General features: G+C 51.2%; 1 protein-coding gene across 1 annotated transcript in view; it reads right to left on the bottom strand.

The window, feature by feature from the left end:
• LOC138767131 (ADP-ribosylation factor-like protein 8A) overlaps positions 1-27,638 on the bottom strand; it is a 54,572-nt gene that overhangs the window by 13,711 nt on the left and 13,223 nt on the right. Inside the window, exons 2-3 of the mRNA XM_069944407.1 lie at positions 13,871-13,951; positions 869-942 (exon numbers count right to left, since the gene is read on the bottom strand). Coding sequence (XP_069800508.1) covers positions 869-942; positions 13,871-13,951 — 155 coding nt within the window. The remainder of the gene's footprint in view (positions 1-868; positions 943-13,870; positions 13,952-27,638) is intronic.

Here is a 27,638-nt window from a genome sequence, read left to right as displayed (position 1 = left end):
AGACTGCCGAGCACAGTGATCATGTGATAGCAGTCCCCGCCTCCTCTGCAGAGGCTGCTGGGCGCAGTGATCATGTGACATAGCAGTCACCGCCTCCTCTGCAGAGACTGCTGGGCACAGTGATCATGTGATAGCAGTCCCCGCCTCCTCCGCAGAGGCTGCCAGGCGCAGTGATCATGTGATAGCAGTCCCCGCCTCCTCTGCAGAGGCTGCCAGGCGCAGTGATCATGTGACATAGCAGTCACCGCCTCCTCTGCAGAGGTTGCCGGGCGCAGTGATCATGTGACATAGCAGTCCCCGCCTCCTCTGCAGAGACTGCCGGGCACAGTGATCATGTGACATAGCAGTACCGCCTCCGCCAGGCGCAGTGATCATGTGACATAGCAGTCCCCGCCTCCTCTGCAGAGACTGCCAGGCGCAGTGATCATGTGACATAGCAGTCCCCGCCTCCTCTGCAGAGGTTGCCGGGCGCAGTGATCATGTGACATAGCAGTCACCGCCTCCTCTGCAGAGTCTGCCGGGCGCAGTGATCATTTGACATAGCAGTACCGCCTCCGCCAGGTACAGTGATCATGTGATTTGCCAGCAGGGCTTCACACAAACGCTGGTGGCAGCACAGGGGGCTGGGTGGCTCCTTACTGCTGTCAGTTAATGAAAATGAAAAACTAAATTAAAATATATACATTTTTTATAGTTATATTACACAGTAAAAAAAAGTGTTATTTTTCGGAGTTATTCTTCCACTTTAAGTCAACTAATAGACTACTCAAAACTGGTGTAAGAAAACCTGGTGTGAACTTCATCAATACCTATTCACTCCGCAGAAGCTGCTATAACAACATATTCCAGCATGTGACCTGATACTTACACGATGGCGCTCACACCTCGGCAGTACCTCTCCCACATGCTCCGGAAGCGCGGCTGACCTCCAATGTCCCATAGCTACAGAAAAAGAGAAGAGTGAATCAGGCCGCAAAGGCTGCTTCTATGTGCCGCACAGACCTCTCACCTGCTGCTTCTATGTGCCGCACAGACCTCTCACCTGCTGCTTCTATGTGCCGCACAGACCTCTCACCTGCTGCCTCTATGTGCCGCACAGACCTCTCACCTGCTGCCTCTATGTGCCGCACAGACCTCTCACCTGCTGCCTCTATGTGCCGCACAGACCTCTCACCTGCTGCCTCTATGTGCCGCACAGACCTCTCACCTGCTGCCTCTATGTGCCGCACAGACCTCTCACCTGCTGCCTCTATGTGCCGCACAGACCTGCAGCATCCTAAATATGTGGACTTCTTTGTTTTTAATTTTTTTTCTACTTTTTTAACGTATTGGGGGGATTATGCGTGAATTTTACTTTATTGATTTTTTTTTGGTTTTTTTTTTTGCAATTGTCCCACTATGGGGACTTCACTGTGCAATTGCCCGATTACAGGCCTTTATATTGCTGATCTGCAATGCAATACGCCTGTAAAAGGCAAAGCTGTTCAGCCACCATAGCTGTGACACAGGAGGCCTGGGGGAAGCCTCCTGAGGTCACAGTAACCATTGAGGATGTGTGATCGCACCGCACAGCCCCGATAGGGACCGAAGGGAGGATTTTCCCTTCTTTCAGCACTATAGGTCCTGCGATCACACTGATCACAGCACCTTTAGGGTTAACTGCCAAGATTCGTCCTTGGCCTGGGTCTCATCAATTGGATTGGCCAGTGTTTACTATTAAGTACAGTGTGTCACAAAAAAATTATTTCACAATTACTTGGATATGTTTAAAGTGTAACTGTCATTTCAGGGCCATTTTTCTGAAAACATTAAATATCAACAGTACAAGCGATTTTAAGAAACTCTGTAAAAGGTTTTATGTACTAAAAGTGTTTCCTTCTGTACTGAAAAAGCAATCTCCCAGCCTCCCCCCTCACTGCAGAAGAAGCAGGATTTCTGTCTCCATTATGTGGCTATGGAGAGGGGAGGGGCTGTTAGGAGTGACTGAGCACGGAGCAGTCCTGCACAGCACAACACCCTGCAATCTTCTCTCAGTAAGTTCATAGATAAGCACTGACCTTTCTGACCCCAGAATCCTGCGGTTTAGGTGCCCAGAGAGTCTACAAACAGCTGACCTTCATGTCACCTCTTCCTGCTCCCTCATCTCCCTCAGCCCCTCCCCCCTCCATAAGGATAGAATGGGAGAGCAGAGCCCGTCTTCACTGGCTTCTCTGTAATGAAGACGTGTTTGCCTGATAATGCACAGATAAGAAGTCAGGGGGGGAGGCTGGGAGATTGCTTCTTGAGTACAGAAGGAGGCTTTTTTGGCTGATAAAACCTATTACAGAGTTTCTTAAAATCGCTTATACTACTGATTTCTGCAATAAAAAAAAACATGACAGTTACGCTTTAAGAATCATGACGTTATTAGCGCGTAGTAAGGCCGGGTTCACACTGCATTTTGCCATCGGTATAACGTATGTATGTATGTATGTTAAGAGGAAACGCTGCAGAATCCATTGTCTATCGACTTGCATTATTAAAACAATGGTTTAATTTTATTTCTTTTTAATTAAACTTACGGAAATAGTTAAACGGATGGAAAATGCAGTGTGAACCTAACCGAAGACAGGTCAGATGTAAACATGGGGATTTATTCTGAAGGGCAGACTGGGCTGCATCTGCCGTATCACCCAGCCCTCCATGTCTGACAATTTTCAGCGTCAGGCCAAAAATCCCTAGCAACCAGTCTGTCTGCCATTAACTCCCGGGATTCCACATGGGCTATGGCTACATCATCTGTGCGCAGTCACAGGCCCTAGATGCATGGGTTATGGGGATTCCACATGGGCTATGGCTACATCATCAGTCCACAGTCATAAGCCCTAGATGCATGAGTTATGGGGATTCCACATGGGCTATGGCTACATCATCTGTGCGCAGTTACAGGCCCTAGATGCACGAGTTATGGGGATTCCACATGGGCTATGGCTACATCATCTGTGCGCAGTCACAGGCCCTAGATGCATGGGTTATGGGGATTCCACATGGGCTATGGCTACATCATCAGTCCACAGTCATAAGCCCTAGATGCATGAGTTATGGGGATTCCACATGGGCTATGGCTACATCATCTGTGCGCAGTTACAGGCCCTAGATGCATGGGTTATGGGGATTCCACATGGGCTATGGCTACATCATCTGTGCGCAGTCACAGGCCCTAGATGCACGAGTTATGGGGATTCCACATGGGCTATGGCTACATCATCCGTGCGCAGTCACAGGCCCTAGATGTATGGGTTCCTGGGATTCCACATGGGCTATGGCTACATCATCTGTGCGCAGTCACAGGCCCTAGATGCACGAGTTATGGGGATTCCACATGGGCTATGGCTACATCATCTGTGCGCAGTCACAGGCCCTAGATGCACGAGTTATGGGGATTCCACATGGGCTATGGCTACATCATCTGTGCGCAGTCACAGGCCCTAGATGCATGGGTTCCTGGGATTCCACATGGGCTATGGCTACATCATCTGTGCGCAGTCACAGGCCCTAGATGCATGGGTTATGGGGATTCCACATGGGCTATGGCTACATCATCTGTGCGCAGTCACAGGCCCTAGATGCACGAGTTATGGGGATTCCACATGGGCTATGGCTACATCATCCGTGCGCAGTCACAGGCCCTAGATGCATGGGTTCCTGGGATTCCACATGGGCTATGGCTACATCATCTGTGCGCAGTCACAGGCCCTAGATGCACGAGTTATGGGGATTCCACATGGGCTATGGCTACATCATCTGTGCGCAGTCACAGGCCCTAGATGCACGAGTTATGGGGATTCCACATGGGCTATGGCTACATCATCCGTGCGCAGTTACAGGCCCTAGATGCACGAGTTATGGGGATTCCACATGGGCTATGGCTACATCATCAGTGCGCAGTTACAGGCCCTAGATGCACGAGTTATGGGAATTCCACATGGGCTATGGCTACATCATCTGTGCGCAGTCACAGGCCCTAGATGCATGGGTTCCTGGGATTCCACATGGGCTATGGCTACATCATCTGTGCGCAGTCACAGGCCCTAGATGCATGGGTTCCTGGGATTCCACATGGGCTATGGCTACATCATCTGTGCGCAGTCACAGGCCCTAGATGCATGGGTTATGGGGATTCCACATGGGCTATGGCTACATCATCTGTGCGCAGTCACAGGCCCTAGATGCATGGGTTATGGGGATTCCACATGGGCTATGGCTACATCATCAGTCCACAGTCATAAGCCCTAGATGCATGAGTTATGGGGATTCCACATGGGCTATGGCTACATCATCAGTCCACAGTCACAGGCCCTAGATGCACGAGTTATGGGGATTCCACATGGGCTATGGCTACATCATCCGTGCGCAGTTACAGGCCCTAGATGCAGGAGTTATGGGAATTCCACATGGGCTATGGCTACATCATCCGTGCGCAGTCACAGGCCCTAGATGCACGAGTTATGGGAATTCCACATGGGCTATGGCTACATCATCCGTGCGCAGTCACAGGCCCTAGATGCACGAGTTATGGGAATTCCACATGGGCTATGGCTACATCATCCGTGCGCAGTCACAGGCCCTAGATGCACGAGTTATGGGAATTCCACATGGGCTATGGCTACATCATCAGTCCACAGTCATAAGCCCTAGATGCACGAGTTATGGGGATTCCACATGGGCTATGGCTACATCATCAGTCCACAGTCACAGGCCCTAGATGCACGAGTTATGGGGATTCCACATGGGCTATGGCTACATCATCTGTGCGCAGTCACAGGCCCTAGATGCACGAGTTATGGGGATTCCACATGGGCTATGGCTACATCATCTGTGCGCAGTCACAGGCCCTAGATGCACGAGTTATGGGGATTCCACATGGGCTATGGCTACATCATCTGTGCGCAGTCACAGGCCCTAGATGCATGAGTTATGGGGATTCCACATGGGCTATGGCTACATCATCTGTGCGCAGTCACAGGCCCTAGATGAATGAGTTATGAGAATTCCACATGGGCTATGGCTACATCATCTGTGCGCAGTCACAGGCCCTAGATGCATGAGTTATGGGGATTCCACATGGGCTATGGCTACATCATCCGTGCGCAGTCACAGGCCCTAGATGAATGAGTTATGAGAATTCCACATGGGCTATGGCTACATCATCCGTGCGCAGTCACAGGCCCTAGATGAATGAGTTATGGGAATTCCACATGGGCTATGGCTACATCATCTGTGCGCAGTCACAGGCCCTAGATGCACGAGTTATGGGGATTCCACATGGGCTATGGCGGCATCATCTGTGCGCAGTTACAGGCCCTAGATGCATGAGTTATGGGGATTCCACATGGGCTATGGCTACATCATCTGTGCGCAGTCACAGGCCCTAGATGCATGAGTTATGGGGATTCCACATGGGCTATGGCTACATCATCAGTGCGCAGTTACAGGCCCTAGATGAATGAGTTATGGGAATTCCACATGGGCTATGGCTACATCATCCGTGCGCAGTCACAGGCCCTAGATGCATGGGTTCCTGGGATTCCACATGGGCTATGGCTACATCATCCGTGCGCAGTCACAGGCCCTAGATGCATGGGTTCCTGGGATTCCACATGGGCTATGGCTACATCATCTGTGCGCAGTCACAGGCCCTAGATGCATGGGTTCCTGGGATTCCACATGGGCTATGGCTACATCATCTGTGCGCAGTCACAGGCCCTAGATGCACGAGTTATGGGGATTCCACATGGGCTATGGCTACATCATCCGTGCGCAGTTACAGGCCCTAGATGCACGAGTTATGGGGATGCCACATGGGCTATGGCTACATCATCCGTGCGCAGTCACAGGCCCTAGATGCATGGGTTCCTGGGATTCCACATGGGCTATGGCTACATCATCTGTGCGCAGTCACAGGCCCTAGATGCACGAGTTATGGGGATTCCACATGGGCTATGGCTACATCATCCGTGCGCAGTTACAGGCCCTAGATGCACGAGTTATGGGAATTCCACATGGGCTATGGCTACATCATCCGTGCGCAGTCACAGGCCCTAGATGCACGAGTTATGGGAATTCCACATGGGCTATGGCTACATCATCAGTCCACAGTCATAAGCCCTAGATGCACGAGTTATGGGGATTCCACATGGGCTATGGCTACATCATCAGTCCACAGTCATAAGCCCTAGATGCATGAGTTATGGGGATTCCACATGGGCTATGGCTACATCATTCGTGCGCAGTCACAGGCCCTAGATGCACGAGTTATGGGGATTCCACATGGGCTATGGCTACATCATCTGTGCGCAGTCACAGGCCCTAGATGCACGAGTTATGGGGATTCCACATGGGCTATGGCTACATCATCTGTGCGCAGTCACAGGCCCTAGATGCACGAGTTATGGGGATTCCACATGGGCTATGGCTACATCATCTGTGCGCAGTCACAGGCCCTAGATGCATGAGTTATGGGGATTCCACATGGGCTATGGCTACATCATCTGTGCGCAGTCACAGGCCCTAGATGCATGAGTTATGGGGATTCCACATGGGCTATGGCTACATCATCCGTGCGCAGTCACAGGCCCTAGATGAATGAGTTATGAGAATTCCACATGGGCTATGGCTACATCATCCGTGCGCAGTCACAGGCCCTAGATGAATGAGTTATGGGAATTCCACATGGGCTATGGCTACATCATCTGTGCGCAGTCACAGGCCCTAGATGAATGAGTTATGGGAATTCCACATGGGCTATGGCTACATCATCCGTGCGCAGTCACAGGCCCTAGATGCATGGGTTCCTGGGATTCCACATGGGCTATGTGTAACGGTCTAGTGGTCTAGTCTGGGTTGGAGCCCAATAGCAATAACAACACTGGATGTAGACAAAAGTACAAGAGACTAACCTTGGTTAGTTGGAGGTCGCTACACAGGTTGCAGTGAAGTGGTGGAGACAAGCGTGGTCAGCAGTCAGCCAGAAGTCCATACACAGGTAGCAGCAATGTGTTTGGAGGTTTATACAAAGCGTAGTCAGATACTTAGCCAGAGTCCGGTGCACAGAGAGCAGCAATATAGTTGGAGGATAAGGCAGAATCGGAGTCAGATAACTAGCCAGAGTTCGGTACACAGGTAAGTAACAACAGCAGAGCAGAGTAAGGAGTAGCTTGATTAAGGGCAAAAGCACAATAATCTCACAAGGAGGAAGTGGAAAGGCTGGGTTTATATAGGAAGTCCAGGGGTGGAGCCAATTAAGGATTCAAGACTGGGAACTAAAGAAACATGATCTTGACCAATATATTCAGAACTGGAGCTGTCCAGCAAGGTTCAGTGGCTCAGTGAGTAGAGCTGCAGCCTGGAGTGCAGGAGTCACTAGGTTCAAATCCTGACAGTATTCCCCTCCTTCCAAGATGGCCTCTGGACATCCTAGGAGCTGGTTTTTCAGGATGCTGTTGGTGAAATGCTTTTGTTAACCTAGGAGCATGGACATTTTCCTCTGGCTCCCAGGAATTTTCTTCTGGCTCATATCCCTTCCATTGAATGAGATATTGCAATTTGTTTCTAAAAATTCTAGAGTCCAGAATCTTGTCAACAATAAATTCTTCTTCCCCTTGAACATTTACAGGTGGAGGAGGTGGCTGGTTTCTTCCTGGAAAAGGATTTTCATTAAATGGTTTAAGCAGAGATACATGAAATACAGGATGAATTTTCAGTTTGTTTGGAAGTTCTAAACGAAAAGCAACTTCATTGATTTTTGCAGAAATCTTAAAAGGACCAATGAATTTTTGCCCCAATTTAGGAGATGGTACATGAGCCTTCAAATTCTTTGTGGACAACCAGACCTGATCACCAACCTGAAATGTAGGTGGAGCTTTGCGATGTTTATCCGCTGCTTTCTTGTAGTTCTTTTGGGCTTCTTGTAACATCTCTACTAGTTTTTTGTGAGATTTTTGCAACATTGATAATCTTTCAGTAACAGCAGGAATTGGAGTATTGAGTGGGAGGTTAGGAATGAACACAGGATGCAAGCCATAATTAGCATAGAATGGACTCTGAGAGGTAGAACTATGTTCAGAGTTGTTGTATGCAAATTCTGCTGTTGGTAGATAATCTACCCAATCATCTTGAAGATATGAAATAAAGCAGCGAAGGTACTGTTCAAGAGTCTGGTTGGTCCTTTCAGTCTGACCATTAGATTGTGGATGAAAGGCCGAAGACAAATTAACAGTTACTCCTAAGGCTGTACAGAAACTTTTCCAAAATCTTGAAGTAAATTGTACACCTCTGTCTGAAACCACATTATCAGGAATTCCATGTAGTCTAAATATTTCTTTGATTATTAATTCTGCAGTTTGCTCAGCAGTTGGAATCCCTTTAGTTGGAATAAAATGAGCCATTTTTGTAAGTCGGTCCACCACCACGAGGACAGCAGTCATTTCTTTAGAAGAGGGAAGATCAACAATAAAATCCATGGAAATTGAGCCCCAAGGCCTGGATGGAATTGGAAGTGGTTGAAGAAGTCCTAAAGAGGGGTATCGTGGGGTCTTGTTTCGTGCACATGTTAAACAAGAGGATACATATTTTTTAACATCTTTCTTGCAGTTAGGCCACCAAAATGAACGGAGTAGTAATTCATTAGTTTTATTGATTCCAAGATGTCCAGCAAGTTTGGAATCATGGACCAACTTGAGGATTTCAAGTCGAACAGATTCGGGGACATATAGCCTATGTTCTTGCATCCAAAACCCCTCCTTAAAAAAGAGATCCACATCATTAGGAGGATGATTAAGGAAAGAATCATCTTGGTAGCCATCTTTAAGCATTGTCAAAAATTCTTTAAAGTCAAGTATTCCTAGAAAGTTTTTAGGAGACAAAATGGTACCCTCTGACTTGTATCTCTCTTGAGACTCAGTAAAAGTCCTGGACAAGGCGTCGGCTTTGCCGTTTCTTGAACCTGGCCGATAAGAGATGATGAAGTTAAATCTAGAGAAGAATAAGGCCCATCGTGCTTGTCTTGCAGATAGCCTTTTTGCAGTACGTATGAATTCTAAATTTTTGTGGTCTGTAAGGACTGTTACTGGATGATTAGCTCCCTCCAAGAGATGTCTCCATTCTGAGAAGGCAACCTTTATGGCTAAAAGTTCTTTATTTCCAATGTCATAGTTTCTTTCTGCAGATGACATTTTATGAGAAAGAAATGCACACGGATGAAGCTGCATCTTGTCACCGATTCGTTGGGATAATACTGCTCCCACTGCAGATTCTGAGGCATCAACCTCAACAATAAAAGGTAATTCCGGATTTGGATGAACTAGTAAGGGTGCCGAAGTGAAAAGAGTCTTTAGTTTCTCAAATGCAACCTGTGCTTCTGGAGACCAATTAAATGTTTTTGCTTTCTTTGTGAGATGAGTGATTGGCAAAATGATTTTTGAAAAATTTTTTACAAATTTTCTGTAAAAATTAGCAAATCCAATAAAACGCTGAACTTCTTTTAAATTGCTTGGAGTAGGCCAATCAACGACAGCCTTGACTTTACTGGGATCCATAGTCAGACCTTCTGGGGAAATTATATATCCAAGAAACTGAATCTGAGTTTGTTCAAATTCACATTTTTCCAGTTTGATATAAAGGTGATTTTTCTGTAGACGTTCCAAGACTAAATTTACATGTCTACGATGCTCATCCAAGCTATCAGAAAATATGAGGATGTCGTCAAGATAAGCAATAACAAATTGATCCAAGAAATCTCGAAACACATCATTGATAAAATGCTGAAAAGTGGCAGGAGCATTACAGAGGCCAAATGGCATTACCAGATATTCATAATGTCCATATCTAGTTCTAAATGCAGTTTTCCACTCATCCCCTGGGCGAACGCGTATAAGATTATAGGCCCCTCTTAGATCTAGTTTGGTAAAGATCTTTGCAGAGCGGAGTCTTTCCAACAGCTCAGGAATTAAGGGGAGAGGGTAGCGATTTTTCACAGTTATCTTATTTAGCTCCCTGTAGTCAATGCATGGTCGTAGGGTTGAGTCTTTCTTTTCTACAAAGAATATAGGTGCCCCAGCTGGAGATGTAGAAGGTCGAATGAAGCCTTTGTTAAGATTTTCATCTAAGTATTCTCTGAGTGCTTTTAATTCAGGTTCAGAGAGGTTATAAATTCTCCCAAAAGGAATGGCTGCTCCAGGTAGTAACTCAATAGGACAATCATAAGGGCGATGAGGTGGTAGTTGGTCAGCATTCTTCTTGCTGCAGACATCGTTAAACTGCTGGTATTGAGGTGGCAGCTTAGTACAATCCTGTTGAGAAATCTCAGCCACCTTGATGAATTCAGAAACATTTTTCTGACAGCTGTTCTTACAGTACTCAGAGGGAAAAGAAATTGTCCTTGATTCCCAGTTGATAGATGGGTTGTGGATAGAAAACCAGGGAATTCCTAGAATAACCGGAAATTTAGGAGAAGAAATCAGATGGAAACTAATGGTTTCTTGATGGTCTGGTTCAATATAGATCTGAAGTTCAACAGTCTCATGGGTTACAGGCCCAGATGATAAGGCTGATCCATCTACGGTTTCCATATCAATAGGCATGGCTTTATTTCTCCTCTCAATGCTGTGGTTAAGTGCAAATTCCAAGTCCATGAAATTTCCTCCTGCCCCAGAATCTAACATGGCTGAAGACTGCACCTTATAATTTCCAATGGTGATTTGTATTGGAATGATAAAGTGAGAAGATGGTGAACATGCCTTCACATTATCTACAGTTATAGAGGAAATAGGATATGCAACATAGTCCAGATGTTCAAGATCAGGGTTACTTACAGACTTGGCACCAGTAAAGGCTATGGTCCTTTGGACTTTGTTAGGACAGTTGATTGCATAATGACCTTTACTCCCACAATAGAGGCACAAGTTTTCGGTACGACGCCTCTCTTTTTCTGCTGTAGAAAGGGGTCTCCGGATGGCATCAATTTGCATGGGTTCAGGTGCACTTTCTGAATCTTTCTGGGTGTTTAATGGTAGTTGATTAAAAGAAAAAGTAGGATTGTTTCCAAATACCTGCAGTTTTTCCTTTCTTCTTTCAGTAAGTCTCTGGTCAATTCGAATACACAGTTGAATAAAGGCTTCCAAATCATCTGGGGTCTCTACTCTGGCAAGCTCATCCTTCACTTGCTCTGATAGTCCTCGGCGAAACTGGCTTCTTTGTGCTGCTGGATTCCATGTAGTATCAGTAACCCAGCGTCTAAATTCGGCTGTATATTCAGCAACAGAGCGTCTACCCTGACGTAGATTGTGCAATTTAGTTTCAGCAGTGGCACAACGATTTGGATCATCAAAAACTTGATTCATAGCAATAATAAAGATTTTTAGGTCATTGAGAATATCACAGTCCTTTTCCACATATGGAGAAGCCCATGCAAGAGCTTCATCTGTCAAGAGATTAATGATAAACAGAACTTTTTTCTTGTCACTAGAAAATGAGGCAGGTTGCATTTGAAAATATATACGGCATTGATTAAGGAATCCACGGTAACGTTGACGGTCACCATTGAATTTTGATGGCAGCGGCATGCGTGGATTTGAGTCAGAGCCACGTACGTCCAGAAGTTGTCTTTGTAGCTCAATAATGTCCTTTTGTTGATCCAGTACTACAGTTTGTAATTTAGAAAACTTTTCTTGATAGGTAGCACCAAATGCTTGTAATTCAGCAACTTGTTCCCTCAAAGTTGTCAGAGCAGACTCCATATTTTAGGTGAGATTATTCTGTAACGGTCTAGTGGTCTAGTCTGGGTTGGAGCCCAATAGCAATAACAACACTGGATGTAGACAAAAGTACAAGAGACTAACCTTGGTTAGTTGGAGGTCGCTACACAGGTTGCAGTGAAGTGGTGGAGACAAGCGTGGTCAGCAGTCAGCCAGAAGTCCATACACAGGTAGCAGCAATGTGTTTGGAGGTTTATACAAAGCGTAGTCAGATACTTAGCCAGAGTCCGGTGCACAGAGAGCAGCAATATAGTTGGAGGATAAGGCAGAATCGGAGTCAGATAACTAGCCAGAGTTCGGTACACAGGTAAGTAACAACAGCAGAGCAGAGTAAGGAGTAGCTTGATTAAGGGCAAAAGCACAATAATCTCACAAGGAGGAAGTGGAAAGGCTGGGTTTATATAGGAAGTCCAGGGGTGGAGCCAATTAAGGATTCAAGACTGGGAACTAAAGAAACATGATCTTGACCAATATATTCAGAACTGGAGCTGTCCAGCAAGGTTCAGTGGCTCAGTGAGTAGAGCTGCAGCCTGGAGTGCAGGAGTCACTAGGTTCAAATCCTGACACTATGGCTACATCATCCGTGCGCAGTCACAGGCCCTAGATGCATGGGTTCCTGGGATTCCACATGGGCTATGGCTACATCATCTGTGCGCAGTCACAGGCCCTAGATGCACGAGTTATGGGGATTCCACATGGGCTATGGCTACATCATCTGTGCGCAGTCACAGGCCCTAGATGCACGAGTTATGGGGATTCCACATGGGCTATGGCTACATCATCCGTGCGCAGTTACAGGCCCTAGATGCATGGGTTCCTGGGATTCCACATGGGCTATGGCTACATCATCCGTGCGCAGTCACAGGCCCTAGATGCACGAGTTATGGGGATTCCACATGGGCTATGGCTACATCATCTGTGCGCAGTCACAGGCCCTAGATGCATGGGTTCCTGGGATTCCACATGGGCTATGGCTACATCATCTGTGCGCAGTCACAGGCCCTAGATGCATGGGTTCCTGGGATTCCACATGGGCTATGGCTACATCATCTGTGCGCAGTCACAGGCCCTAGATGCATGGGTTATGGGGATTCCACATGGGCTATGGCTACATCATCAGTCCACAGTCATAAGCCCTAGATGCATGAGTTATGGGGATTCCACATGGGCTATGGCTACATCATCAGTCCACAGTCACAGGCCCTAGATGCACGAGTTATGGGGATTCCACATGGGCTATGGCTACATCATCCGTGCGCAGTTACAGGCCCTAGATGCACGAGTTATGGGAATTCCACATGGGCTATGGCTACATCATCCGTGCGCAGTCACAGGCCCTAGATGCACGAGTTATGGGAATTCCACATGGGCTATGGCTACATCATCAGTCCACAGTCATAAGCCCTAGATGCACGAGTTATGGGGATTCCACATGGGCTATGGCTACATCATCAGTCCACAGTCATAAGCCCTAGATGCATGAGTTATGGGGATTCCACATGGGCTATGGCTACATCATCTGTGCGCAGTCACAGGCCCTAGATGCACGAGTTATGGGGATTCCACATGGGCTATGGCTACATCATCTGTGCGCAGTCACAGGCCCTAGATGCATGAGTTATGGGGATTCCACATGGGCTATGGCTACATCATCTGTGCGCAGTCACAGGCCCTAGATGCATGAGTTATGGGGATTCCACATGGGCTATGGCTACATCATCTGTGCGCAGTCACAGGCCCTAGATGAATGAGTTATGAGAATTCCACATGGGCTATGGCTACATCATCTGTGCGCAGTCACAGGCCCTAGATGCATGGGTTCCTGGGATTCCACATGGGCTATGGCTACATCATCCGTGCGCAGTTACAGGCCCTAGATGCATGGGTTCCTGGGATTCCACATGGGCTATGGCTACATCATCTGTGCGCAGTCACAGGCCCTAGATGCACGAGTTATGGGGATTCCACATGGGCTATGGCTACATCATCTGTGCGCAGTCACAGGCCCTAGATGCACGAGTTATGGGGATTCCACATGGGCTATGGCGGCATCATCTGTGCGCAGTCACACGCCTTACCTTTATGGTTACGTTTCCTTTGGTGATTTTCCGCATATTAAAACCAACGGTTGGGATCATGTCTTCATTAAACTGTCCTGACTGGAAACAGAGCAAAGAGATCATCATGAATCAGGACATTTAGAGAAGGCAACGTCACAATTTCTCTCTTATAAGATGCACTTTAAGAACTTTAACAACTTAGTGAGTCACAGAGTAGAGATGGATGAGTAAGGACGAACTATAATTATTCTTGAGCTGTGTGCCCGGCTGGGAAGTGGTTACACATTACAGACTGCTCCAGTATGATGTAAGGCATGATCAGCAACAGGCGCTGAGGTAACCGTACCAATGTATAGCTCATACTGCAACAGGCAAAGGGACATTTAAAGGGAAACTGTCAGCGGCAATTCACACTCCACCCTGCTGACACTGATACGTAGCTGTTAGGTCAGGGAGACCCCTGGTGAGATTTATCAAGCAGTTTTATAGGAAGGTTCTCTTTGCTGCCCATATCAACCAATCACAGCTCAGCTTTCATTATAGTAGAGCAATATAAGAAATAAAGGCTGAGCTGTGATTGGTTACTATAGGCAAAGCGATTCTTCCTATAATCCAGGGTGATAACTCTCCTCCCCTCCATATATCAATCTGCCTTCCCAAAACCATTATTACATACAGGAATGCCTCCTCTCTCCCTCTCCCATCACAGGAATGCCTCCTCGCTCCCTCTCACATCCCTATCCCTGCTGACTGGTATACCCCTGAGCTAGCAGAACACATAGGCACCCTTGAATGTACATCCCAGGGAATATACAGCCCGATGCCCACACCATAATGTACATCCCAGGGAATATGCAGCCCGGTGCCCACACCATAATGTACAGCCCAGGGAATATACAGCCCGGTGCCCACACCATAATGTACATCCCAGAGAATATACAGCCCGGTGCCCACACCATAATGTACATCCCAGGGAATATGCAGCCCGGTGCCCACACCATAATGTACATCCCAGGGAATATGCAGCCCGGTGCCCACACCATAATGTACAGCCCAGGGAATATACAGCCCGGTGCCCACACCATAATGTACATCCCAGGGAATATGCAGCCCGGTGCCCACACCATAATGTACAGCCCAGGGAATATGCAGCCCGATGCCCACACCATAATGTACATCCCAGGGAATATGCAGCCCGGTGCCCACACCATAATGTACAGCCCAGGGAATATGCAGCCCGATGCCCACACCATAATGTACATCCCAGAGAATATACAGCCCGGTGCCCACACCATAATGTACAGCCCAGGGAATATGCAGCCCGGTGCCCACACCATAATGTACATCCCAGAGAATATACAGCCCGGTGCCCACACCATAATGTACATCCCAGGGAATATGCAGCCCGGTGCCCACACCATAATGTACATCCCAGAGAATATACAGCCCGGTGCCCACACCATAATGTACATCCCAGGGAATATGCAGCCCGGTGCCCACACCATAATGTACAGCCCAAGGAATATGCAGCCCGATGCCCACACCATAATGTACATCCCAGGGAATATACAGCCCGGTGCCCACACCATAATGTACAGCCCAGGGAATATGCAGCCCGGTGCCCACACCATAATGTACATCCCAGGGAATATGCAGCCCGGTGCCCACACCATAATGTACAGCCCAGGGAATATGCAGCCCGGTGCCCACACCATAATGTACAGCCCAGGGAATATGCAGCCCGGTGCCCACACCATAATGTACAGCCCAGGGAATATGCAGCCCGGTGCCCACACCATAATGTACATCCCAGGGAATACGCAGCCCGGTGCCCACACCATAATGTACAGCCCAAGGAATATGCAGCCCGGTGCCCACACCATAATGTACAGCCCAAGGAATATACAGCCCGGTGCCCACACCATAATGTACAGCCCAAGGAATATGCAGCCCGGTGCCCACACCATAATGTACATCCCAGGGAATATGCAGCCCGGTGCCCACACCATAATGTACATCCCAGGGAATATGCAGCCCGGTGCCCACACCATAATGTACAGCCCAGGGAATATGCAGCCCGGTGCCCACACCATAATGTACATCCCAGGGAATACGCAGCCCGGTGCCCACACCATAATGTACAGCCCAAGGAATATGCAGCCCGGTGCCCACACCATAATGTACAGCCCAGGGAATATGCAGCCCGGTGCCCACACCATAATGTACAGCCCAGGGAATATACAGCCCGGTGCCCACACCATAATGTACAGCCCAGGGAATATGCAGCCCGGTGCCCACACCATAATGTACAGCCCAGGGAATATACAGCCCGGTGCCCACACCATAATGTACATCCCAGGGAATATGCAGCCCGGTGCCCACACCATAATGTACATCCCAGGGAATATGCAGCCCGGTGCCCACACCATAATGTACATCCCAGGGAATATGCAGCCCGGTGCCATAACCTTAATGTACAGCCCAGGGAATATGCAGCCCGGTGCCCACACCATAATGTACAGCCCAAAGAATATGCAGCCCGGTGCCCACACCATAATGTACAGCCCAGGGAATATGCAGCCCGGTGCCCACACCATAATGTACATCCCAGGGAATACGCAGCCCGGTGCCCACACCATAATGTACATCCCAGGGAATACGCAGCCCGGTGCCCACACCATAATGTACAGCCCAGGGAATATGCAGCCCGGTGCCCACACCATAATGTACAGCCCAGGGAATATGCAGCCCGGTGCCCACACCATCATATGCCTGGGTGCAGTAGCTTCATGTGTCACTCCATTGTACCAACCCAAGGTGACCATGAGGTCGGTGGCATGCTTAAGGTGTGGATTTTTTTCCTCGTAGGCCCTTCAGGACAACCCTCTGCATATGGACAAGCTTGGTTATGATGGGCCAAACTCTGATGGACATAAACCATTTATACTACCGGTACAGCGTACACTCAGATCATGATGGAGAGGACAGCGTACATGTGTGACAGACAATGTGTTTGTGCTCTCGCTCATTCTGGAAGCGGCTAATTCATGTCTATCCACTCACTGTCCCAATTACTACTTTAGCAATGGAAGTCACATCTTCCAAAAGCAGCGTACAGGCTTCCTAAGGCTAGGTTCACACACTGTGGCCGTTCATGGGGAACGGATGTTGTTTATACAGCATGTGAACATAGCCTTACAGTGTAGACTCTCTGGTTGTACAGTAACATAAAGCAATTTTCCTAAACCAAGTTCTCACTACTTAACATATCCTGTCCTGACTCCCAACCTCTGACTGTATGCGACACTACATTCAAGGAGTTAACCACTTAATAATACAGTGATCCAATATCTGGGACCATGCCCCTTCCTCTGTGTTCTCCATACAGGCTGTTTACAACAGCTGGAGGGCAGAGGATTTGACACCACGGCTGTAGAGATGTAAACTCAACGCGTCTGGTTTTCAATCTCATGTGCGCTGATGTACCCACTTAATTCCTATTTAAAGGGGTATTCCAGAAAAATGTCACTTTTCCCCTATCCACAGGATAGAAGAAAAGTAGGAGGTCCGTTCTCTGTACCTCCCACCGATCTCTGTATCTGGTCCCGCCAGCTCTGTTATGAATAGACCAGCAGCTCTATTTATTCCTCCTCCGGTGTACTTGGGGCTTTCCAGGATTAAATAGAGTCGGTGTGGCCCAATAGGGCAATTGTTTCTGTTGCAATACACTGGGGCAGTTGATGTCACGGTAACAACTGAATGGCCCTCTCCCCCCAGTGCTAGGTGCCCACCATGGATCTTTCTGCTGACAGGTTTTGCTGTACAGTTCAGCCATATGCCGGTCCATGGTGAAAACACAAACTGACAGCCCGTGGATATGGGAGAGCTGGGCCATGCAGAACGCATTCAATTATGTACCGTACAATTCTGAGATCAAGATTGCAACATACTGTGAGTGTTCTTATCAGCAGAGGAGAGATCTGGCCCATGGCGGGGGCATCATAACATACTGTGAGTGTTCTTATCAGCAGAGGAGAGATCTGGCCCATGGCGGGGGCAACATAACATACTGTGAGTGTTCTTATCAGCAGAGGAGAGATCTGGCCCATGGCGGGGGCATAACATACTGTGACTGTTCCCATCAGCAGAGGAGAGATCTGGCCCATGGCGGGGGCATAACATACTATGAGTGTTCCCATCAGCAGAGGAGAGATCTGGCCCATGGCGGGGGCATCATAACATACTGTGAGTGTTCCCATCAGCAGAGGAGAGATCTGGCCCATGGCGGGGGCATCATAACATACTGTGACTGTTCCCATCAGCAGAGGAAAGATCTGGCCCATGGCGGGGGCATCATAACATACTGTGAGTGTTCCCATCAGCAGAGGAGAGATCTGGCCCATGGCGGGGGCATCATAACATACTGTGAGTGTTCTCATCCGGGAGAGGAGAGATCTGGCCCATGGCGGGGGCATCATAACATACTGTGAGTGTTCCCATCAGCAGAGGAAAGATCTGGCCCATGGCGGGGGCATCATAACATACTGTGAGTGTTCCCATCAGCAGAGGAGAGATCTGGCCCATGGCGGGGGCATCATAACATACTGTGAGTGTTCTCATCCGGGAGAGGAGAGATCTGGCCCATGGCGGGGGCATCATAACATACTGTGAGTGTTCCCATCCGGGAGAGGAGAGATCTGGCCCATGGCGGGGGGCATCATAACATACTGTGAGTGTTCTTATCAGCAGAGGAGAGATCTGGCCCATGGCGGGGGCATCATAACATACTGTGAGTGTTCCCATCAGCAGAGGAGAGACCTGGCCCATGGCGGGGGCATAACATACTGTGAGTGTTCCCATCAGCAGAGGAAAGATCTGGCCCATGGCGGGGGCATAACATACTGTGAGTGTTCCCATCCGGGAGAGGAGAGATCTGGCCCATGGCGGGGGCATAACATACTGTGAGTGTTCCCATCAGCAGAGGAGAGATCTGGCCCATGGCGGGGGCATAACATACTGTGAGTGTTCCCATCAGCAGAGGAAAGATCTGGCCCATGGCGGGGGCATAACATACTGTGAGTGTTCCCATCCGGGAGAGGAGAGATCTGGCCCATGGCGGGGGCATAACATACTGTGAGTGTTCCCATCAGCAGAGGGGAGATCTGGCCCATGGCGGGGGCATCATAACATACTGTGACTGTTCCCATCTGGGAGAGGAGAGATCTGGCCCATGGCGGGGGCATCATAACATACTGTGACTGTTCCCATCCGGGAGAGGAGAGATCTGGCCCATGGCGGGGGCATCATAACATACTGTGACTGTTCCCATCTGGGAGAGGAGAGATCTGGCCCATGGCGGGGGCAACATAACATACTGTGAGTGTTCCCATCAGCAGAGGAGAGATCTGGCCCATGGCGGGGGCATCATAACATACTGTGACTGTTCCCATCTGGGAGAGGAGAGATCTGGCCCATGGCGGGGGCAACATAACATACTGTGAGTGTTCCCATCAGCAGAGGAGAGATCTGGCCCATGGCGGGGGCATCATAACATACTGTGAGTGTTCCCATCAGCAGAGGAGAGATCTGGCCCATGGCGGGGGCAACATAACATACTGTGAGTGTTCCCATCTGGGAGAGGAGAGATCTGGCCCATGGCGGGGGCAACATAACATACTGTGAGTGTTCCCATCAGCAGAGGGGAGATCTGGCCCATGGCGGGGGCAACATAACATACTGTGAGTTAGGGCTGGGCGGTATACCGCAAAAATACCGATACCGTCACTGCAGTCGGTTAACCGACCTCAACTTAGCCAGGACGGTATCTGCGGTATTTTTTTCTGCTGCTCCTCCACCACTGACATGCCGGCGTCAGAGCGGGAGCAGCAGGGCCCAGTTGACAATGCCGCCCTCACCCGCCCCCCCCGAGCACCCTCACCCGTCCAGTCCCAGGCCCCGTCCCGCCGCACCTGTCCATCCATGCACCCACCCGTCAAGTCCGGTCCCGTCCGGCGTCCCTGCACACACAGCACATTGACATTGCCCTCCACGGCACCAGTCCCGTCCGACGAGGACTGGTGCCGGCCGGCCGGCGAGCGCTGCACATGTCAATGTGCTGTGTGTGCAGGGACGCCGGACTTAACGGGTGGGCGCATGGATGGACAGGTGCGGCGGGACGGGGCCTAGGACCGGACGGGTGGGGGTGAGGGCGCTCAGACGGGCGGGGGGCGGGTCGGGCGGCATTGTCATCTGGGCCCTGCTGCTCCTCCACCTCCCGCTCTGATACCGGCGTCCCTGCACATGTTATTGTGCTGTGGTGTGCAGTGACGCAGGCATGTCATAGCTGGAGGAGCAGCTGTACCTGTAGTCCCCTCAGTAACAATACAGGGCTGTAACATAGGAGGAATTATGGGCTGCAGCAGGCAGGATAACTTATAGCTGTGTGTGGTATCCTGCCTGCTGCAGCACATCCATTCCTCCTATGTTACAGCCCTGTATTGTTACTGAGGGGACTACAGGTACCAGCATGCACCTCCCTGTATAATACTCTCCTATCCGCCTGCCATCCCTATGTGCCCCCTGTAAAGTTACACCCCCCTATTCACCCCTCCGTATAGTCATACCCCGATATCCGCGCCCCCCCTGTTTAGTCATACACCCCTGTCCGCCCCCGTTTAGTCATACGCCCCTATCCGCCCCCCTATGTATAGTCATACACCCCTGTCCGCCACCCCCAGACAGTCATACACCCCTGTCCGCCATCCGTATAATCATACACCCCTATCCGCCCCCCTATGTATAGTCATACACCCCTGTCCGCCCCCCTATGTATAGTCATATACCCCTGTCCGCCCCCCTATGTATAGTCATATACCCCTATCTGCCCCCCCTGTATAGTCATACACCCCTATCTGCCCCACTGTATAGTCATACACCCCTATCTCCCCCCCCGTATAGTCATACACCCCTGCCCCCCCATATAGTCATACACCCTTGCCCACCCCCCGTAGAGTCATACACCCCTGCCCCCCCCGTATAGTCATACACCCTTGCCCCCCCCGTATAGTCATACACCCTTGCCCACCCCCCGTAGTCATACACCCCTGCCCCCCCCCGTAGTCATACACCCCTGCCCCCCCCTGTATAGTCATACACCCCTATCCGCCCCCTGTATATAGTCATACAACCCTATCCACCCCCCTATGTACAGTCATACACCCCTATCTGCCCCCTGTATATAGTCATACACCCCTATCCGCTCCCTGTATATAGTCATACACCCCTATCCGCCCCCCCACCTGTATAGTCATACACCCCTATCCGCCCCCCCCCACCTGTATAGTCATACACCCCTATCCGCCCCCTGTATATAGTCATCCACCCCTATCCGCCCCCCCCTGTATAGTCATCCACCCCTATCCGCCCCCCTGTATATAGTCATAGACCCCTATCCGCCCCCCCCTGTATAGTCATGGCGGGGGCATCATAACATACTGTGAGTGTTCCCATCAGCAGAGGAGAGATCTGGCCCATGGCGGGGGCATGATAACATACTGTGAGTGTTCCCATCAGCAGAGGAGAGATCTGGCCCATGGCGGGGGCATAACATACTGTGACTGTTCCCATCAGCAGAGGAGAGATCTGGCCCATGGCGGGGGCATAACATACTATGAGTGTTCCCATCAGCAGAGGAGAGATCTGGCCCATGGCGGGGGCATAACATACTGTGACTGTTCCCATCAGCAGAGGAGAGATCTGGCCCATGGCGGGGGCATAACATACTATGAGTGTTCCCATCAGCAGAGGAGAGATCTGGCCCATGGCGGGGGCATCATAACATACTGTGAGTGTTCTCATCCGGGAGAGGAGAGATCTGGCCCATGGCGGGGGCATCATAACATACTGTGAGTGTTCCCATCCGGGAGAGGAGAGATCTGGCCCATGGCGGGGGCATCATAACATACTGTGAGTGTTCTTATCAGCAGAGGAGAGATCTGGCCCATGGCGGGGGCATCATAACATACTGTGAGTGTTCCCATCAGCAGAGGAGAGACCTGGCCCATGGCGGGGGCATAACATACTGTGAGTGTTCCCATCAGCAGAGGAAAGATCTGGCCCATGGCGGGGGCATAACATACTGTGAGTGTTCCCATCCGGGAGAGGAGAGATCTGGCCCATGGCGGGGGCATAACATACTGTGAGTGTTCCCATCAGCAGAGGAGAGATCTGGCCCATGGCGGGGGCATAACATACTGTGAGTGTTCCCATCAGCAGAGGAAAGATCTGGCCCATGGCGGGGGCATAACATACTGTGAGTGTTCCCATCCGGGAGAGGAGAGATCTGGCCCATGGCGGGGGCATAACATACTGTGAGTGTTCCCATCAGCAGAGGGGAGATCTGGCCCATGGCGGGGGCATCATAACATACTGTGACTGTTCCCATCTGGGAGAGGAGAGATCTGGCCCATGGCGGGGGCAACATAACATACTGTGAGTGTTCCCATCAGCAGAGGAGAGATCTGGCCCATGGCGGGGGGCATCATAACATACTGTGAGTGTTCCCATCAGCAGAGGAGAGATCTGGCCCATGGCGGGGGCAACATAACATACTGTGAGTGTTCCCATCTGGGAGAGGAGAGATCTGGCCCATGGCGGGGGCAACATAACATACTGTGAGTGTTCCCATCAGCAGAGGGGAGATCTGGCCCATGGCGGGGGCAACATAACATACTGTGAGTTAGGGCTGGGCGGTATACCGCAAAAATACCGATACCGTCACTGCAGTCGGTTAACCGACCTCAACTTAGCCAGGACGGTATCTGCGGTATTTTTTTCTGCTGCTCCTCCACCACTGACATGCCGGCGTCAGAGCGGGAGCAGCAGGGCCCAGTTGACAATGCCGCCCTCACCCGCCCCCCCGAGCACCCTCACCCGTCCAGTCCCAGGCCCCGTCCCGCCGCACCTGTCCATCCATGCACCCACCCGTCAAGTCCGGTCCCGTCCGGCGTCCCTGCACACACAGCACATTGACATTGCCCTCCACGGCACCAGTCCCGTCCGACGAGGACTGGTGCCGGCCGGCCGGCGAGCGCTGCACATGTCAATGTGCTGTGTGTGCAGGGACGCCGGACTTAACGGGTGGGCGCATGGATGGACAGGTGCGGCGGGACGGGGCCTAGGACCGGACGGGTGGGGGTGAGGGCGCTCAGACGGGCGGGGGGCGGGTCGGGCGGCATTGTCATCTGGGCCCTGCTGCTCCTCCACCTCCCGCTCTGATACCGGCGTCCCTGCACATGTTATTGTGCTGTGTGTGCAGTGACGCAGGCATGTCATAGCTGGAGGAGCAGCTGTACCTGTAGTCCCCTCAGTAACAATACAGGGCTGTAACATAGGAGGAATTATGGGCTGCAGCAGGCAGGATAACTTATAGCTGTGTGTGGTATCCTGCCTGCTGCAGCACATCCATTCCTCCTATGTTACAGCCCTGTATTGTTACTGAGGGGACTACAGGTACCAGCATGCACCTCCCTGTATAATACTCTCCTATCCGCCTGCCATCCCTATGTGCCCCCTGTAAAGTTACACCCCCCTATTCACCCCTCCGTATAGTCATACCCCGATATCCGCGCCCCCCCCTGTTTAGTCATACACCCCTGTCCGCCCCCGTTTAGTCATACGCCCCTATCCGCCCCCCTATGTATAGTCATACACCCCTGTCCGCCACCCCCAGACAGTCATACACCCCTGTCCGCCATCCGTATAATCATACACCCCTATCCGCCCCCCTATGTATAGTCATACACCCCTGTCCGCCCCCCCTATGTATAGTCATACACCCCTGTCCGCCCCCCTATGTATAGTCATATACCCCTATCTGCCCCCCCTGTATAGTCATACACCCCTATCTGCCCCCCTGTATAGTCATACACCCCCATCTCCCCCCCCGTATAGTCATACACCCCTGCCCCCCCATATAGTCATACACCCTTGCCCACCCCCCGTAGAGTCATACACCCCTGCCCCCCCCGTATAGTCATACACCCTTGCCCCCCCCGTATAGTCATACACCCTTGCCCACCCCCCGTAGTCATACACCCCTGCCCCCCCCCGTAGTCATCCACCCCTATCCGCCCCCCCCTGTATAGTCATACACCCCTATCCGCCCCCTGTATATAGTCATACAACCCTATCCACCCCCCTATGTACAGTCATACACCCCTATCTGCCCCCTGTATATAGTCATACACCCCTATCCGCTCCCTGTATATAGTCATACACCCCTATCCGCCCCCCCACCTGTATAGTCATACACCCCTATCCGCCCCCCCCCCACCTGTATAGTCATACACCCCTATCCGCCCCCTGTATATAGTCATCCACCCCTATCCGCCCCCCCCTGTATAGTCATCCACCCCTATCCGCCCCCCTGTATATAGTCATAGACCCCTATCCGCCCCCCCCTGTATAGTCATACACCCCTATCCGCCCCCTATCCCTATGTGCTGCCTGTATAGTCCTGTAACCCGATCCCAACCTCCTGTATAGTAATGCACCCCAATCCATCCCCCCCATATAGTCATACACACCTATCTCTCTGTGACCTGTGTATACCCTGTAGAGGGTGTATACCTGTATATACACATGTCCAGGTCTCTGCTGAGACCCCTAATAATGACAAATAATAATAATGATAATAGACTAACCATGGGTTGCTGCTCTGCTAGTTCTTTTTAACTTTTTTAGAATCAAAATATCGCCAGTTTGGCACGGCAAGTGGGTGTGGTTTGCAAAAAGGGGGCGTGTCATAATTATCGGTCAATTATCGTTGCCGCGGCTACATGTGCGATAAACCGCGATATTGATTTAGGCCAATATCGCCCAGCCCTACTGTGTGTGTTCTCATCAGAACAGGAGAGATTTGGCCCATGGCGGGGGCATCATAACATACTGTGAGTGTTCCTATCCGGGGAAGGAGAGATCTGGCCCATGGCGGGGGCATCATAACATACTGTGACTGTTCCCATCCGGGAGAGGAGAGATCTGGCCCATGGAGGGGGCATCATAACATACTGTGAGTGTTCCCATCCGGGAGAGGAGAGATCTGGCCCATGGCGGGGGCATCATAACATACTGTGACTGTTCCCATCCGGGGAAGGAGAGCTCTGGCCCATGGAGGGGGCATCATAACATACTGTGAGTGTTCCCATCCGGGAGAGGAGAGATCTGGCAAATGGCGGGGGCATCATAACATACTGTGAGTGTCCCCATCCGGGAGAGGAGAGATTTGGCAAATGGCGGGGACATCATAACATACTGTGAGTGTTCCCATCCAGGGGAGGAGAGACCTGGCCCATGGCGGGGGCATCATAACATACTGTGAGTGTTCCCATCAGCAGAGGAGAGGCCTGGCCCATGGCGGGGGCATCATAACATACTGTGCGTGTTCCCATCCGGGGGAGGAGAGACCTGGCCCATGGCGGGGGCATCATAACATACTATGAGTGTTCCCATCAGCAGAGGAGAGGCCTGGCCCATGGCGGGGGCATCATAACATACTGTGCGTGTTCCCATCCGGGGGAGGAGAGACCTGGCCCATGGCGGGGGCATCATAACATACTGTGAGTGTTCCCATCAGCAGAGGAGAGATCTGGCCCATGGCGGGGGCATCATAACATACTGTGCGTGTTCCCATCAGCAGAGGAGAGATCTGGCCCATGGCGGGGGCATCATAACATACTGTGAGTGTTACCTTCCGGGAGAGGAGAGATCTGGCCCATGGCGGGGGCATCATAGCATACTGTGAGTGTTCCCATCAGCAGAGGAGAGGCCTGGCCCATGGCGGGGGCATCATAACATACTGTGAGTGTTCCCATCAGCAGAGGAGAGATCTGGCCCATGGCGGGGGCATCATAGCATACTGTGAGTGTTCCCATCAGCAGAGGAAAGATCTGGCCCATGGCGGGGGCATCATAGCATACTGTGAGTTAGGGCTGGGCGATATGGCCAAAAAATAAAATCTCAATTTTTTAACAAATTTTGGATGATTCTCGATTTAAATCTCGATTTTATTTTCTTTTTGCTAAATAAACAGGACATTTTTCTCCCTGAAGCATTAGATACTATCTTAATTACGTTTGAGACAACGGTATTGCTTCCCAGTGTGACAGTGCTCCCCCTGTGCCCCCATGTAGTAGACGAGCCCATTGTGTGCCCCATATAAGTAGTTTTCCCAAATATGTGCCCCATATAGTATAGGAGATCTTCTTTGTGCCTCCATCTAGGTAGGGAGTAGTAATAGGGGTATAGTGGATAAGGGGTGTAGTAGTAGTACAGGTAAACACGAGGAGTGTGGTGGTAGTAGTACAGTTATAGATGAGAGGTGTAGTAGTACAGGTAAAGATGAGGGGTGTAGTAGTAGTACAGGTAAAGATGAGGGGTGTAGTAGTAGTACAGGTATAGATGATGGGTGTAGTAGTAGTACAGGAATAGATGAGGGGGACTGGGGCAGCTGAGTGTGACTGAGGGGGGGCTGGGGCAGCTGAGGGTGATTGGGGGGGCTGAGTGGGACTGGAGTGACTGAGGGGCTATGAGGAAGACTGGGGGTGACTGAGGGGGTATGGGGCAGACTGGGGGTCACTGAGGGGGTATGGAGCAAACTGGGGGTCACTGAGGGGGTATGGAGCAGACTGGGGGTCACTGAGGGGGTATGGGGCAGACTGGGGGTCACTGAGGGGGTATGGAGCAGACGGGGTATGGGGCAGACGGGGTGACTGAGGGGGTATGGGGCAGACTGGGGGTCACTGAGGTGGCATGGGGCAGACTGGGTGTCACTGAGGGGGCATGGGGCAGACTGGGAGTCACTGAGGGGGCATGGGGCAGACTGGGTGTCACTGAGGGGGCATGGGGCAGACTGGGAGTCACTGAGGGGGTATGGGGCAGTCTGGGGGTCACTGAGGGGGCATGGGGCAGACTGGGAGTCACTGAGGGGGTATGGGGCAGACTGGGAGTCACTGAGGGGGCATGGGGCAGACTGGGTGTCACTGAGGGGGCATGGGGCAGACTGGGGGTCACTGAGGGGGCATGGGGCAGACTGGGAGTCACTGAGGGGGCATGGGGCAGTCTGGGAGTCACTGAGGGGGCATGGGGCAGACTGGGTGTCACTGAGGGGGCATGGGGCAGACTGGGTGTCACTGAGGGGGCATGGGGCAGACTGGGTGTCACTGAGGGGGCATGGGGCAGACTGGGTGTCACTGAGTGGGCATGGGGCAGACTGGGAGTTACTGAGGGGGCATGGGGCAGACTGGGGGTCACTAAGGGGGCATGGGGCAGACTGGGAATCACTGAGAGGGCATGGGGCAGACTGGGGGTCACTGAGGGGGTATGGGGCAGAATGGGAGTCACTGAGGGGGCATGGGGCAGACCGGGTGTCACTGAGGGGGCATGGGGCAGACTGGGTGTCACTGAGGGGGCATGGGGCAGACTGGGTGTCACTGAGGGGGCATGGGGCAGACTGGGTGTCACTGAGAGGGCATGGGGCAGACTGGGTGTTACTGAGGGTGCATGGGGCAGACTGGGTGTCACTGAGGGGGCATGGGGCAGACTGGGAATCACTGAGGGGGCATGGGGCAGACTGGGAGTCACTGAGGGGGTATGCGGGCCTAAGGCAGGCACGGTAAAGTGTCGGGTCCGGGGAGAGTTGCAGGACGGTGAGGTGCAGGGCCGGCAGTCAGGAGAGATGTGGCACCGGCGGCTCCAGCCTCTTCACAGATCCGCGGCTGACCTGTCC

Source organism: Dendropsophus ebraccatus, chromosome 11 (assembly GCF_027789765.1).
Source record: "Dendropsophus ebraccatus isolate aDenEbr1 chromosome 11, aDenEbr1.pat, whole genome shotgun sequence".
In the NCBI taxonomy this organism is placed as follows: domain Eukaryota; kingdom Metazoa; phylum Chordata; class Amphibia; order Anura; family Hylidae; genus Dendropsophus; species Dendropsophus ebraccatus.
The sequence above is the reverse complement of the archived record's forward strand: the minus strand, read 5'-3'. Positions and strand labels throughout refer to the sequence as shown.